Consider the following 14,671-nt stretch of genomic DNA (forward strand, 5'->3'; position numbering starts at 1 on the left):
GTTCCATTCCTCAGTAGCACATAAACAGAAAAAGCCAGAAGTGGTGCTGTGGCCCAAGTGGTAGAGCATTCACCTTGAGCTGAAGAGCTGAGGGACAGCACCCAGGCACAGAGTTCAAGCCCCATGACTTAGGGACGGTGGTGCCCAGTTCCCTGAGTTCAAGTCCCACAACTGACCAAAAACAAAAACAAAACAAAACAAAATCTAGGACAGAAACAAAAATTTATTAGGAAAGTTACAACCCTAGTAATGTGTAAGAATGTTTCCTTTTTTTTTTTTTTTTTTTTGCCAGTCCTGGGGCTTGAACCCAGGGCCTGGGCACTGTCCCTAAGCATCTTTTTGCTCCAGGTTTTCTGGTGGTTCATCACTGGAACTGGGCTGGCTTCCAACAGCGTTCCTCAGATGCCAGCCTCCTGAGTAGCTAGGAGCCAGCTTTTTTTTTTTTTTAAACAAAACAAAAGAAAACATTAACACCCACTCCAGGGTGTTAACATTACCCAGGCTACTGAGTGCTGGTATTACAGGAGTGTGTGAACAAACTCAGTAACTTTTTTTTTTTCTGTCGGTTGTGGGGCTTGAACTCTGGGCCTGGGCGCTGTCCCTCAGCTCTTCAGCTCAAGGTGAGCACTCTATCATTTGACCCACAGCGCCACTTCTGGTTTTCTGGTGGTTTATTGGAGATAGAATGTCATGGACTTTCTTGCTGGGGCTGCCTTTGAACTGTGATCCTCAGAACTCAGCCTCCTGAGTAACTCAGCTAGGATTATAGGCGTGAGCCATCAGTGCTCAGCTCTGCTCCTTTCCTTTCCTTTCCTTTTCCTTTTCCTTTTCCTTTTCCTTTTCCTTTTCCTTTTCCTTTTCCTTTTCCTTTCCTTTTCCTTCCCTCCCTCCCTCCTTCCCTCCCTCCCTCCCTCCCTCCCCCTCTTTCTTTCTTTCTTTCTTTCTTTCTTTCTTTCTTTCTTTCTTTCTTTCTTCCTTCCTTCCTTCCTTCCTTCCTTTCTTTCTTTCTGCAATCATTATGTACTAACCTTACCACTTGAGCTACAGTGTCACTTCTGTCCTCATCTGTGTATGTGGTACTGAGGAACCAAACCCAGGGCTTCATTCATGCTAGGCAAGCAATCTACCACTAAGCCACATTCCCAGCCCCTGTATCAGCAACTTTTAAAATTCACAATAGGTAGCATGTTATGCACAAAGTTTTGCACTTTGTTTTTCTTACTGGATAATATATTTTTGAGAGTTGTGCAATAAAAAAAAAAACCTCAACTTTTTCCAGTTTTGTTTTTTGGTGTTGGTAGAACCTGGATCTCTGCTATATCTCCAGTTCATTGCTCCATGATAAGAAGGCTGAGGGGCTGGGAAGGTGACTCAGTGGTGACTCAGGAAAAGCCCAAAGTGGCGCTGTGGCTTAAGTAGTAGAGTGCTAGCCTTGAGCTGAAGAGCTGAGGGACAGCGCCCAGGCCTAGAGTTCAGGCCCCACACCGACCAAAAAAAAAAAAAAAAAAAGGCTGAAAGTTTTCCCCCTAAAATCAGAATCGCCTTCCCTCTTTCCCTCTTTCTCCCTTCCATCCTTCCTTCCTTCCTTCCTTCCTTCCTTCCTTCCTTCCTTCCTTCCTTCCTTCCTTCCTTCCTTCCTTCCTTCTCTGTGTCTGTCTGTCTCTCTCTCTCCTTGTGCTGGGGCTTGTACTCCAGGACTCACGCTCTTGGCTTAGTTTTTTTGCTTATAGCTAGTGCTATCTATGGATCTTCCAACGATCTTTTCCCCAGAAATGGAAACTAGGGCTGGGTATGTACCTCAGTGGTAGAGCACTTGCCTAATATAGTCAAGGTCTTGGGTTCAGTCCTTAGCACTGAGAAAGATAAAATTAGTATATAATTACAAGGAGCTGTAAATAGCTACACTAGTCTTGAGAAAATAGGCACAGTTGGATAAAGCACAGTTCTGATTTCAAAACCTACCACAAAACTAATCAAAACAATGTGTTACTGGTATAAGGATCAATATATACAGAAAAATACAGTAAAACTGAAAGTCCAGGAATAAGCTCTCACACTTACAGCTAATCAGTATACACTGTTGGTGGTAGGACCCAATAGTGAAAATAAAGGTTTTCTAACAAGTGCTGCTGAAATATTTGGATAACCTCAATCAAAAGAATGAAGTAGATCAGTATCACATACTATATGTAAAGATAAACTCAGAATGGATTAAAGATCTAAGTATAAGAGCTTAAACTATAAAACTTTTACACATTCTTAGACATCAAAACCCAAAAGTTATTTTCTTAATACTAAATCTACTTTGTGAACACAAATTGTCTTTTCATTTATTTAGGTTTTTTAAATTTAGGTTTCAGAAATGTTTTATAGTTGTCAGTGGGTAAGTCTTGTACCTTTTTGGTTCATTTATTTCTAAGTATTCTTTTTGGTGCGCTGGTGAATGAAATTGAAGCTTGGTTTATGGTAAATGCCGGTGACTCCAGCTTTTGGGAGGCTCAGAAGGATCATGAGTTCAAATTCAGTTTGGACTATATAACCAGATCTTGTCACAAAAATACAATTATGATTGTTGATTGATAGCATTAAACAAGTAATTACCCTGTAACTTTGTTGAATTTGCTTATTAGCTTTAAAAATGTGTGTGCTGGTACTGAGACTTGATATCAGAGCCTTAGCGTTTTCTACTCAAGGCTGGTGTTCTAATACTTTAGCCACACCTCCACTTTCTTGTTGGGTGTTTCTTTTTTTTCCTCCTGGTTGGTTGGAGATAAGAGTCCTATGAACTTTCTTTCTCAGGCTGGCTGTGAACTGTTGATTCTCAAATTGCTATCTCCGGATTACAGGATTACAGGCGAGAGCCATTGGTGCCTGGCCAGTTCTAGGTTCTTATCCTTTACCTTTTTGTGGACATTCTCTTCTCATTTTTGTTTATTATTTTTGCCAATCCTGGGGCTTGAACTCAGGGCCTGGGCACTGCCCCTGAGCTTCTTTTGCTCAAGACTAGCACTCTACCATTTGAGCCACTTCCAGCTTTTTCTGTTTCTGTGGTACTGAGGAGTCAAACCCAGTGCTTCATGCATGCTAGGCAAGCACTCTACCACTAAGCCACATTTCCAGCCCTGAGCTTAGTTTATTGAGTATTAAATTTGTGTTGTTGTTGCTGGTTATGGGGCTTGAACTCAGGGCCTGGGCGCTGTCTGAGAGCTTCTTTGTGCTCAAGGTTAACACTCTACCACTTGAGCCACAGCACCACTCCTGACTTTTGAGTGGTTAATTGGAAATAAGAATCTCAGGGAATTTTCTTCCCATTCTGGCTTCAAACCACAATCCTTAGATCTCAGCCTCCTAAGTAGCTAGGATTACAGGTGTGAGTCACTGATGCCCAGATAAAAATTAATGTTTACATATTTGTTACTATAGATATGTTATTTTAAGTTTTCAGAAGACTATGCAGTCTTTCTTTTTTGTGCCAGTCCTGAGACTTGAACTCAGCACCTATCCTCGACCTTCTTTTTGCACAAGGTTAGCTAGCACTCTTCCACTTGAGCCACAGTGCAACTTGTGGCTTTTTCTGTATAATTTATTGGAGAGAGTCTCATGGACTTTCCTGCCTGGGCTGGCTTTGAACCACGGTTCTCAGATGTCAGCATCCTGAGTAGCCAGGATTACAGGACTGAGCCACTGGCACCCGGCTGATTGTTTTCTTATAGTGAACTCTTGCAATCCTTTTTGTGTGTGTGTGTGTGTGTGTGTGTGTGTGAGAGAGAGAGAGAGAGAGAGAGAGAGAGTGTGTGTGTGTGCGCGCGTGTGTGTGTGCGTGCTAGGACTGAGGTTTGAATTTAGGGCTACATTTTCAGACCAATCTGCTTTTTCCATTCCCCTCCCCTCCCACAAAAATCTATTTTACATCAGCTAGTAATCCCTTCTGATATGGAAGTTTTTATAGAATGGTTGCTATTTCTATGAAAATACACACTTTGAATGACAGGGTCTGACTTTTGATCCTAATGACTACCTGGCAGAAAAGACTATGCTAAATATTTGTGTCTCATTTACAGCACTCCTCTTGGGATGCCTCATAAAATTCTCCCATGTGGTCATTCTATTTGGTTTCTCCAAAGGCCATCGCAGCTTCTGTATTTCTGGGTTTCCTAGTTAACCCAGCAACCTTTATACCTGTTTTCCAACCTTATTCCTTTTAAGAAATCCAGCTGTGTTTGAGGTTGGCAGCCCTGAAGGACTGTTGTTTGCATCTTTCCTGCTGGAAACAACATCCACTTTACTCCTTGAACAGGAATGTATCTATCTTTTGTAGAGTAGTGCCTGTTTACATGTAGTATTAAAAGAAAATAACTTCAATTTTGGACTTCAGAGGTCTAGACTTGAGAAGTTTTTGTGGGTGTTATATGACTGGATATAAGAAAGGGACCATGGGTCTTGTCTGATTTTCAGTGGGGTTCTTAGAAAGGCCTAAAGGGGGAAAAAAGGGTTAAGAAACATTTGATGGATAGCATCATACATATCTGTAATCCCAGTACTTGGAAGGCTGAGGTAGGATTGTGAGTTTGAGGCCAGCCTGGACTACATGTGGAGAGTTTGAGGCTATCTTAGGTTACATAGAACAGACACACCTCACACTCACACACTTTGTTGGATCCAGTCTCCTGTCTCATTTGCCAAAAATTGAGGAAACTGGCTGAGAAAAGTCAGAAGACTTAAACATGATAGTTAACACAGAGTTTCCCCTACTGTACCACAAATACAACTATCTGAAGGGCTGAAGGATTAAATTTCCCTTGGTTTTAAAATTATTTCTCTTGGTTGCCCATTCTATAACTCCTTCTCACTTTTCCTTTTGTTGGAAGTATACCAGGTTTATTTGTCTGTGTTATTTATTGTTGTTTTGGCTTCCTTAGGCCAAGCCATGACTACAGTAGCAGTACATGTGGACTCCAAAGCTGAGCTCACTACCTTGTTGGAACAATGGGAAAAAGAACATGGCAGTGGGCAAGACATGGTACCTATCCTTACCAGGTATGAATAATTAAGGTAGCTTTTCATATACAATTTAATATACTAGTCTTTTTCTAGATGCATTAAAAAAAAAAGCTTTTTTTTTTTTTAATGGGCATGGGGGCTGAACTCTGGGCCTGGGTGCTGTCCCTCAGCTCTTCAGCTGAAGACTAGTACCCTACCACTTGAGCCACAGTGCCACTTCCAGCTTTTTTCTGCGTATGTGGCACTGAGGAATTGAACCCTCAAGCATGCAAGGCAAGCACTCTACCACTGAGCCAACTTCCCAGCCCTACATTTTTAATGTATTGAAGAGGAAGCCCCAAATCCCCTTTCTTTAATCAAATTATTTATTTATTTATTTATTTACTTTTTTGGTTAGTCGTGGGGCTTGAACTCTGGGCCTGGCACAGTCCCTGAGCTCTACCACTTGGGCCACAGTACCACTTCCAGTTTTCTGGTGGTTAATTGGAGATAAAAGTCTCACGGGCTTTCTTGCCCTGGTTGGCTTTGAACTGTGATCCTTAGGTCTCAGCCTCCTGATTAGCTAGAGTTACAAGTGTGAGCTACTGGTGCCCGACTAATTTATTTATTTTATTTATTTGTTTGTTTATTTTATTTGTCCTGGGTCCTGGACTCTGGGACTGGGCTCTGTCCCTGAGCTCCTCAGCTCAAGGCTAGCACTCTACCACTTGAACCACAATACCACTTCTGGCTTTTTCTACTTAGTGGTGCTGAGGAATCGAACCCAGGGCCTCTGCATGCAAGGCAAGCACTCTACCACTGAGCCACCTTCCCAGCCCAACATTATTTATTTTTAGAAATGGTTTATTGTTATTAAGGTGTTGAACAGAGGTGCTGCCATTTCATAAGTCAGCTAATGAGAATATGTCATTCCTTCCTTTACTTCTCCTTCTGATTTTTTTAGGGTAGAGATCTCATGGCATAATCACTTTTTTTTTTTTTTTTGTTGGTTGTGGGGCTTGAACTCTGGGCCTGGGCACTCAGCTCTTCAGCTCAAGGCGAGTGCTCTACCACTTGAGCTACAATGCCACTTCCCATTTTCTAGTGGTTTATAGGAGATAAGAGTCTCTCAGGGACATTTTTGCCCAGGCTGGCTTTGAACCGTGATCCTTGGGTCTCAGCCTCCTGAGTAGCTAGGATGACAGGCATGAGCCACTGGTGCCCGGCCATAATCACTTCTTAAAGGTTGCAGTAGGGATTGGGAAGGTGGCTCAGTGGTAGAGTGCTTGCCTTGCATGCATGAGGCCCTGGGTTCCATTCCTCAGCACCACATTGCAGGAAAAGCTGGAAATGGCACTGTGGCTCAAGTGGTAGAGCACTAGCCTTGAGCTGAAGAGCTGAGGGACAGTGCCTAGGCCCAGAGAGTTCAGGCTCTCCCCCCCCCAAAAAAAAAAAGGTGAACTCAAGCACAATTAGATAGGTGGTCTACTGTTGAGACATGCCTTCAGCCCCCAATTATATTTAAATAGCAAAAATGGATATGGAGAAATTATAGGAACTTTTTTTTTTAACCTTTACTGAATTCTGAATCAAAGTTTTTCTTTTGCTTTTTTCTTCTAATTTCCAGCCCTGTGTTCTCAGTTTTTGTAGGTTCGTCTCTGTTTTATTTTTCTTCCTTTTTTTTTTTTTTTTTAACTTTGGAAATCTTGCTGTTTCAGCCTTCCTAGTCTAGGATTATATCACCATGCTGGTCTGAAGAATATAGTCTTCTGAAAGTTTAACCAGGATTAAATGCTTTGTTCCCATTTCTCTTGATAAATGGGGAACTTGTGACAGAACCGGCTTTTTTCTTTTTTTCTTTTTCTTTTTGGTTTATGTGTGTGAGAGAGCAAGAGAGAGCAAGAGAAAGAGAGAGTGTGTGAGTCCTGGATTTGAACTCAGGGCATGGGTCTTTCCTTTAGCTTTTTTCCTTTATGGCTAACACTTTATCACTTAAGGCACAGTTCCACTTCTTGCTCTTTTTTTTTTGGCAGGGGGGGGAGGAGGTGGTTAACTGGAGTTAAATGTCTCACGGACTTTCCTGCCTGGGCTGGGCTTTGAACTGTGATCCTCAGTTCTCTGCCTCCTGAGTAGGAATTCAGGTATGAATCCTGAAGTCTTAACAGGCTTTTGGTTTTTTGATTTTAGGAATAGGATTATTGCTGGCTGATGAAAACTGGATTTTAATTTGTTGAAATATTAAATATTAAATTTAAAACTCACTAAAAAGCCTATTGAATAAGATATTGATGCTGAGAAAAGTCAGAAGACTTAAAAATTCTAAATATTGTGAAGTTCACATATGTTGGTTGCATATGAAGGGAGGAGAGTAATTAATGGGAAATACTGTTAGCTGTGAATTCTACTTTTTGCTAAAAGTTCTGACTTTCGTTTTCAAGGGTATTTTGCTTTCTTTTTTTTTCTTTTTGTTGGTTGTGGAGGGTGAACTCTGGGCCTGGGCGCTGTCCCTTAGCTCTTCAGCTCAAGGCTAGTCTACCACTCCAGCCACAGCACCACTTCCTGCTTTTTCTGCTTATGTGGTGCTGAGGAATTGAACCCAGGGCCTCATGCATGCAAGGCAAGCTCTCTACCACTGAGCCACCTTCCCAGCCCCTCAAGGGTATTTTGCTTTCATTATCATATTTGATCTTCAACTTTTTCACTTTGCTACAGTGTTCAGTGACACAAAGTAAAGGGCTATTATTCTTAAGGAGATAACCACTGAGCCTAAGAGATAAGAAACAATGCAAAGTATTACAAAGTAGTATGTGTAGAAGTGCTTAATCAGGCAGTATGGTTAAATATGATAGATGTAATGAAAACAAGTTAAATAAGCATCAAGTATTTGTTTTCTATGAATCCATTTTCCTTACTTTCATTACAAGCATTACTGAGAGCTTCATTGTTAGTCATCTGCAGAGCTACTTGAAAAGTTTTCATAGAAATGCATAAAGGGATAAGGTTTTTGTGACATGGGTCAAACTAAAGTAGAGGATCTTGGGGCTGGGAAGGTGGCTCAGTGGTAGAGCGCTTGCCTTCCATGCATGAGACCCTGAGTTCGATTCCTCAGCACCACATAAGCAAAAAGAAAAAAGGCCGGAAGTGGTGCTGTGGCTCAAGTGGTAGAGCGCTCGCCTTGAGCTGAAGAGCTGAGGGACAGCACCCAGGCCCAGAGTTCAGGCCCCACGACCGGACCCCAAAAAAAGAAAAAAGAAAGTAGAGGATCTTTTTTTTTTTTTCTTTAATAAAGATAGCTTTACTGTGTAGCCTAGGCTAGCCCTGAACTCAAAATCCTACTGCCTGAGCTGCTAGAGTGTAGGAATTATAGGCCTATATCACTAGGGCTCAGCTTTTTTCAGTTTTTGTTTTCTTTTGTGTTTTAGGTGGCTCAAGTGGTAGAGCGCTAGCCTTGAGCTGAAAAGCTGAGGGACAGCGCCCAGGCCCAGAGTTCAGGCCCCACAACCGGACCCCCCCCCCCCCCACAAAACAAAACAAAACAAAAAACACTCAAAAGCAACCCTCTCACCTCAAACCCATTGTTGAAGTTTAGAGAACTTGGGTACCATCTCCAGATGACTTACTCTTGCCCTATCCCACTTAGTATACATCCTAAATATTGTTCTCCCCCACCTTTTTTTGCTCACAGACCTAGGGCTTGAACTCGGGGCCTGGATGCTGTCCCTGAGCTCTTTTTGCTCAAGGCTAGAGCTGTACTACTTTGAGCTACAGCATTACTTCGTTTTCTGGTGCTTAATTAAGAGATGAGAGACTCAGAGACTTTTCCTTCTGGGGCTGGATTTGATCCACGATCCTCAGATCTCAGCCTCCTGAGTAGCTAGGATTACAAGTGTGAGTCACCAGTGCCTGGCTCTTTCTCTCTTTCTCCCTCTCCTTCTCCCTACCCCCCTCTCCCTCTCCCTTGCCCTCTCCCCTCTCCCTCTCTCCCCACCCCCTCTTAAGTTTGTTCTGGTACTATGGCTTAAACTCTTTGCTTTTATTTTAAACACTTACTGTTTAACTGACCAATGGTGTTGGTGTATTTTTTGGTACTCTTGTTCAGACATGATTCCTTTCTTATTTTTGTGTAGGATGTCTGAATTAATTGAAAAAGAAACTGAAGAATATCGTAAAGGAGATCCAGACCCATTTGATGATCGACATCCTGGTATGATATATTCTCTTTAAGTTTAGGTTTTGTTTTGTTTTGTTTTTTTTCCCCTTACAGTATAGTACTGGAGATTGAACTCATGGCTGCATGCTTGCTTAGTCAGGTACTCTATCACTTGAGCCATATTTCTTGCTCTTTCTTTTTGTTTTGAGAGAGAGGGCCTTATATTGCATAGGCAGGCCTCATTTTTTTTTTTTTTTTTTTTTGGATCAGTCATGGGGCTTGAACTCTGGGCCTGGGTACTTTCCCTAAGCTCTTCAGCTCAAGAAAAGCACTCTACCATTTGAACCACAACACCCCTTCCAGTTTTCTGGTGGTTAATTGGAGATCAGAGTTTCTTGGACTTTCCTGCCCTGGCTGGCTTTGAACCACGATCCTCAGATCTCACCTTCCTAAGTAGCTAGGATTACAGGTGTGAGCCGCCAATGCCCTGCTAGGCCTCAATTTTTTTCCCCCTGGTCCTGGGGCTTGAACTCAGAGTGTGGACACTGTCCCTGAGCTTTTTTGCTCAGGGATAGCACTCTACCACTTGAGCCACACCTCTACTTCCAGCTCTTTGATGGTTAATTGGAGATAAGAATCTCATGGGCTTTCCTTCCCTGGCTGGCTTTGAACCTCAGAGTTTTAGCCTCCTAAGTAGCTAGGATTATAGGCTGTTTGTACTTTATGATTCCATTCCATATATTTTCTTTCTGTGAGTTACTTTGAGTTACTACTTACAGTTTGATAAAATCTTTGTATCAGCAGCTCACATCTTGTCTTCATTCTCTATTGTAGCCTTTGACTAAATCTATAATTCTAATGCCCTGAGACAAAATGAAATAAAATAGATGGTTTCCGTTTTAAAAGTTCAACCATCCATCCTTCCAGTCCTTAGCTAATTGTTTTGCCTTAGACTGTACACTGCGTGGTACCTAGGTCATTTACCTCTTCTCCCTAGGAGCTAGAAAGTTAAGGTGGTCAAGGTCTTACATCTTTAGGATTGTTGATTGCTTAGTGGGATTTCCTTGCCTCATCCCCACCTAGAGTGTCCTTATGTATTTGAGGCTGCATGCTACTGTTGTCATTGTAGTTGGAGAGATTAACTTAGAGCCCATCTTCTCTGGCCACCTGTTGAAAGAACAATCTTCCTGCTTTTCTGCAGTTGTGAATTTAAGGGTTTTCTTTCTCTTAGGCTCCTTTTTTTTTTATGCCTGCCCCCCTGGCGCCCTCCCCCCCCCCCCCCATTGTGGGGCTTGAACTCTGGGCCTGAACCCTGTCCCTACACTCTTCAGTTCAAGGTGAGCGCTCTACCTCTTAAGCCACAGTGCCACTTCCGGTTTTCTAGTGCTTTATTGGAGATAAGAGTTTCATGGTCTTTCCTGCCCTGGGCTGGCTTTGAACTGTGATCCTCTGATCTCAGCCTCCTGAGTAGCTAGGATTGCAGGCGTGAGCCATTGGCGCCCAGCTCTTAGGCTCCTTTTTGATTCCTTTGTAGACATATGCTATAATGTTGGTGATGCTGATTGAGACCATGATTTAATTCAGCATTGCTGTATTGATAGTATCCTGGGAAGTGGAAAGTTTAGAGTGTAGTGTCTCCAGTTCTTATAGGATTGCTTTTAATTTTAAAGAAAAAAAATTTTAAATTACTAACTATAATTCATCACAGGAATCTTGTCTATGCTTCCATTTAGTTCTGCTGACATTTTACTAGTAACAACTCAGATGGCATTCTAGAGGTCTGAGATGCTTGACTGGGATGACTTACTCTTTCTTTTGTTTGTTCCTTCCCCTCTTCTTTTGGTAGGTCGAGCTGATCCAGAGTGTATGCTGGGCCACTTGCTGAGAATACTCTTCAAGAACGATGATTTCATGAATGCAGTAGGTTTGCTTCTTACTTTTCTCCAGTGACTGTCATCAGCAGATGCTGTGTTTTGTGTGTTTGCTTGTATAGTTTGCTTTCACCTAGCAGCTGGGCAAAGTTTGGGAGTAGAGGAGGTGGACTCTACTCACCTTATTTGGTAGTGGTAATAATCATGAGCTAGTTGTGACAAGATTATTTTCTCTTTCATGTATAATTTGTTTAGTCAAGTGTTGGCAGGGTTCCCAAGATACCTGTGCACATTCTTGGGCAAGATGATTTTGAGTTAGGAAATTTAGGAGATCATTGGGGTTCCTGAATGGAAAAATGAGAATGAGTGTGTACATTATCTGATTCTGCACTTAAGCTGTGGTGTGTACCTGGGACATTTGGGTGGATAGGAAGGTCCTTTCTCAAACTCAGGGCTGATACGAAGAGTAAATGAAATAAATAGATACTTTGCTTGTAACTACTGAAGTTAGTGATAGCTAGTAAATTGTGGCTATTAGTAGTTTTGTTTGTAGATCTAGTGGGCTTTAGGGTTTAGGTTATGGGTTCAAATTCAGCTATACTGTTCATGGGCAGTTGGTTCTTTGGACAAGTGACTTCAGGCTCTTCCTTCATTATTTTCTCCTAAGTCTCATTTTGCTATTTTGTAATGGAAGTGGTATCATAATTCTTTTCTTTTTTTGTCAGTCATGGGGCTTGAACTCTGGGCTTGGGCCCTCAGCTCTTCAGCTCAAGGTGAACGCTCTACTGCTTGAGCCACAGCGTCACTTCTGGTTTTTTAGTGCTTTATTGGAGATAAGAGTCTCACAGACTTTCCTGCTCAGGCTGGCTTTGAACAGTGATCTCAGCCTCCTGAGTAGCTAGGATTATAGGCATGAGCCACCGGCGCCCGGTTCATAATTCTTAAATGAAGTTAACATGTAAAGTCCTTAACGAGAGCCTGATAAATTTTAGGTATTATTTTTAGCAGCTATATTATATTTACACTTAAGCTGTGTGTGTGTGTGTGTGTGTGTGTGTGTGTGTGTGTGTGTGTGTGTGTGCGTGCGTGCGTACATGTGCATGCATGCTGTTTCTGGGACTTGAACTCAGGGTCTTGCACTTTCACTATGCTCTTAGGCTTATACTGGTGCTGTACCACTTGAGACACATCCCCCAGTTTGGCTTTTTTTTTTTTTGCCAGTTCTTGGGCTTTAACTTGGGCTTTAACTGTCCCTGAGCTTCTTTTGCTCAAGGCTAGCATTCTACCACTTGAACCACAGCACCATTTCCATTTTTTTCTGTTTGTGTGGTACTAAGGAATTGAACCCAGGGCTTCATGCATGCTAGGTAAGCACTCTACTACTGAGCTACATTCCCAGCCCTAGTTTGGCTTTTTTTTTTGGCAATCGGAGATAAGATTTTGGCATTTTTAAACCTACAGGAGAAATTATACATACCATTTTTGCTAAGGAAGATCATAATTATAATTAAAGGTTTAATGAACACTTGTCAAGGTCTGTAGCTGACAACTTCTTTCATGTCTTGTAACAAAAGACATTTGTAATCCGAGCATTTGGGAGGCTGCATCTGGAGAATAGAGGGTTCTGGGCCAGCCTGGGCTATATATTGATACTCTCTCAAAAAAACCACAACGAAACAATCAAAAAGCAAGCCCAAGCCGGGCGCTGGTGGCTCACACCTGTAATCCTAGCTACTCAGGAGGCTGAGATCTGAGGATCGTGGTTCAAAGCCAGCCCGGGCAGGAGAGACCGTGAGACTCCTATCTCCAATAAACCACCAGAAAACCGGAAGTGGCGCTGTAGCTCAGGTGGTAGAGAGCTCGCCTTGAGCTGAAGACCTGAGGGACAGCGCGCAGGCCCAGAGTTCAAGCCCCACGACCGACCAAAAAAAAAAAAAAAAGCAAGCCCACCCATCAAAGCTCAATAAAAACAAAGCCAAAATAACAACCCAACAAATCTGAAAAAGAAAGTAACGAGGCTAGTACTTTATTTATTTAGGATTTTTTTTACATTTCTTTAGTTTGACTAGGTTGAATTTCAGACAATAATAGGGAAAATTCAACACAGACTGCTTATACAAGGTAATAGGGTATGTCCTGCATATGTCATATATTAATCACCTTTCTTCCACACTTTCTTCCTCCTTTCTCCTCCTCCCTTCTGGCCCCCTGTGCTTTCTAGTTGGTGAATGCCTATGTGATGACAAGCCGAGAGCCCCCTTTAAACACTGCAGCTTGCAGGCTGCTGCTGGACATCATGCCAGGCCTGGAAACTGCTGTTGTTTTTCAGGAAAAGGTACTTAGTGAAAACAAAAGTGATAATTGTGTCTCTTAACTGAATGGTAATCTGTTAGATTTGTCTTTGTTGTTAAAGTAATTGTATATATTTTTCTTCTTCAAACATGCAGTAGACAATTTATTAATTTATTTTTTTAATTTAATTTTATTTTATTTGAGAACATACTGTACAGAGGGGCTACAATTACATGGGCAGGATAATGCATACATTTCTTACCAAGCATTGCAGCCTCCTCCTTTGTTTACCCTTCACCTCCCTTTGCAGTAGACAATTTAAAAAGTAGCTGTGGGGATAAATACCTGCTTACATGAGTGCACTGGAATGTTGAAAAATCTTAACATCATGTTTTTATTATTTTTAAATGAATGATTATATATGATTAGATTCTGGGCCTGGGTGCTGTCCCTGAGCTCCTTTTTTGCTCAAGGGTAGTACTCTATCACTTGGGCCACAGGGCCATTCCTGGCGTTTTGAGTGAGTAATTAGAGATTAGGGTCTCATGGAATTTCCTGCCCGTGGCTTCGAACCATAATCATCAGATCTCAGCCTCCCAAGTAACTAGAACTACAGGTCTGAGCCACTAGTGCCTTGCACATTTTTAATTCTTTTGTTGTTGTTGTTTTTGTCCATTGTGGGGCTTGAAATCAGGGCCTAGGTGCTGCCCCTGAGTCTTGGTTTTCAAGGCTAGTGTTCTGCCACTTGAGCCACAGTGCCACTTCCACTTTTTGAGGGGTTAATTGGAGATAAGAGTCTCACGGGCACTTTCCTGCCTTGCCTGGCTTTGAACCACCATAATCCTTAACCTCCTACTACTCAGCCTCCTGAGTAGCTAGGATTACCAGCCAGTGGCTCCTAGCTTACATTTTAAATTCTTACAATAAGGCAGAAATCTTGGCTTACATTTTTAGTCATGAAAGTGGATACTTCTAAATTGTACTGTTTCTTTTACTACAGGAAGGAATTGTTGAGAATCTTTTCAAATGGGCCCGAGAGGCTGATCAACCATTGAGGACATATTCTACTGGGTTGTTAGGAGGTGCTATGGAAAATCAAGACATTGCTGCTAACTACAGGGATGAAAATTCCCAGCTGGTAAGGACCATCTGAGAATGAATTATTACATACAAAGGAATGCACTTATAAGTTGTTAATTACTGTCTGAATGTAGGTAGATAGATTTTATTTATTACCTTGTGCTTGAGTAGAGGTATATTATCAACATTTCAACCTCACTGAGTATGTTAAGAGTTTTGAGTTTTCTTTTTTTTTTTGTCAGTCCTGGGGCTTGAACTCTAGGCCTAGGCCTGGGCGCTGTTCCTCAGCTCTTCTGCT

At 42.0% G+C, this 14,671-nt stretch overlaps 1 protein-coding gene across 4 annotated transcripts in view; it reads left to right on the top strand.

Annotated features, from left to right (window-relative positions):
* Positions 1–14,671, top strand: part of LOC138807674 (DDB1- and CUL4-associated factor 1) — a 59,176-nt gene that overhangs the window by 4,820 nt on the left and 39,685 nt on the right. For all 4 annotated transcript variants that reach the window (XM_069993449.1, XM_069993448.1, XM_069993447.1 and 1 more), the window contains exons 2-6: positions 4,920–5,037; positions 9,108–9,184; positions 10,977–11,050; positions 13,223–13,336; positions 14,294–14,431. In XM_069993449.1, coding sequence (XP_069849550.1) covers positions 4,928–5,037; positions 9,108–9,184; positions 10,977–11,050; positions 13,223–13,336; positions 14,294–14,431 — 513 coding nt within the window. In that variant the 5' untranslated portion in view covers positions 4,920–4,927. The remainder of the gene's footprint in view (positions 1–4,919; positions 5,038–9,107; positions 9,185–10,976; positions 11,051–13,222; positions 13,337–14,293; positions 14,432–14,671) is intronic.

Source organism: Dipodomys merriami, unplaced genomic scaffold (genome assembly GCF_024711535.1).
Source record: "Dipodomys merriami isolate MVZ:Mamm:240054 unplaced genomic scaffold, mDipMer1.0.p SCAF_427, whole genome shotgun sequence".
In the NCBI taxonomy this organism is placed as follows: Eukaryota; Metazoa; Chordata; class Mammalia; order Rodentia; family Heteromyidae; genus Dipodomys; species Dipodomys merriami.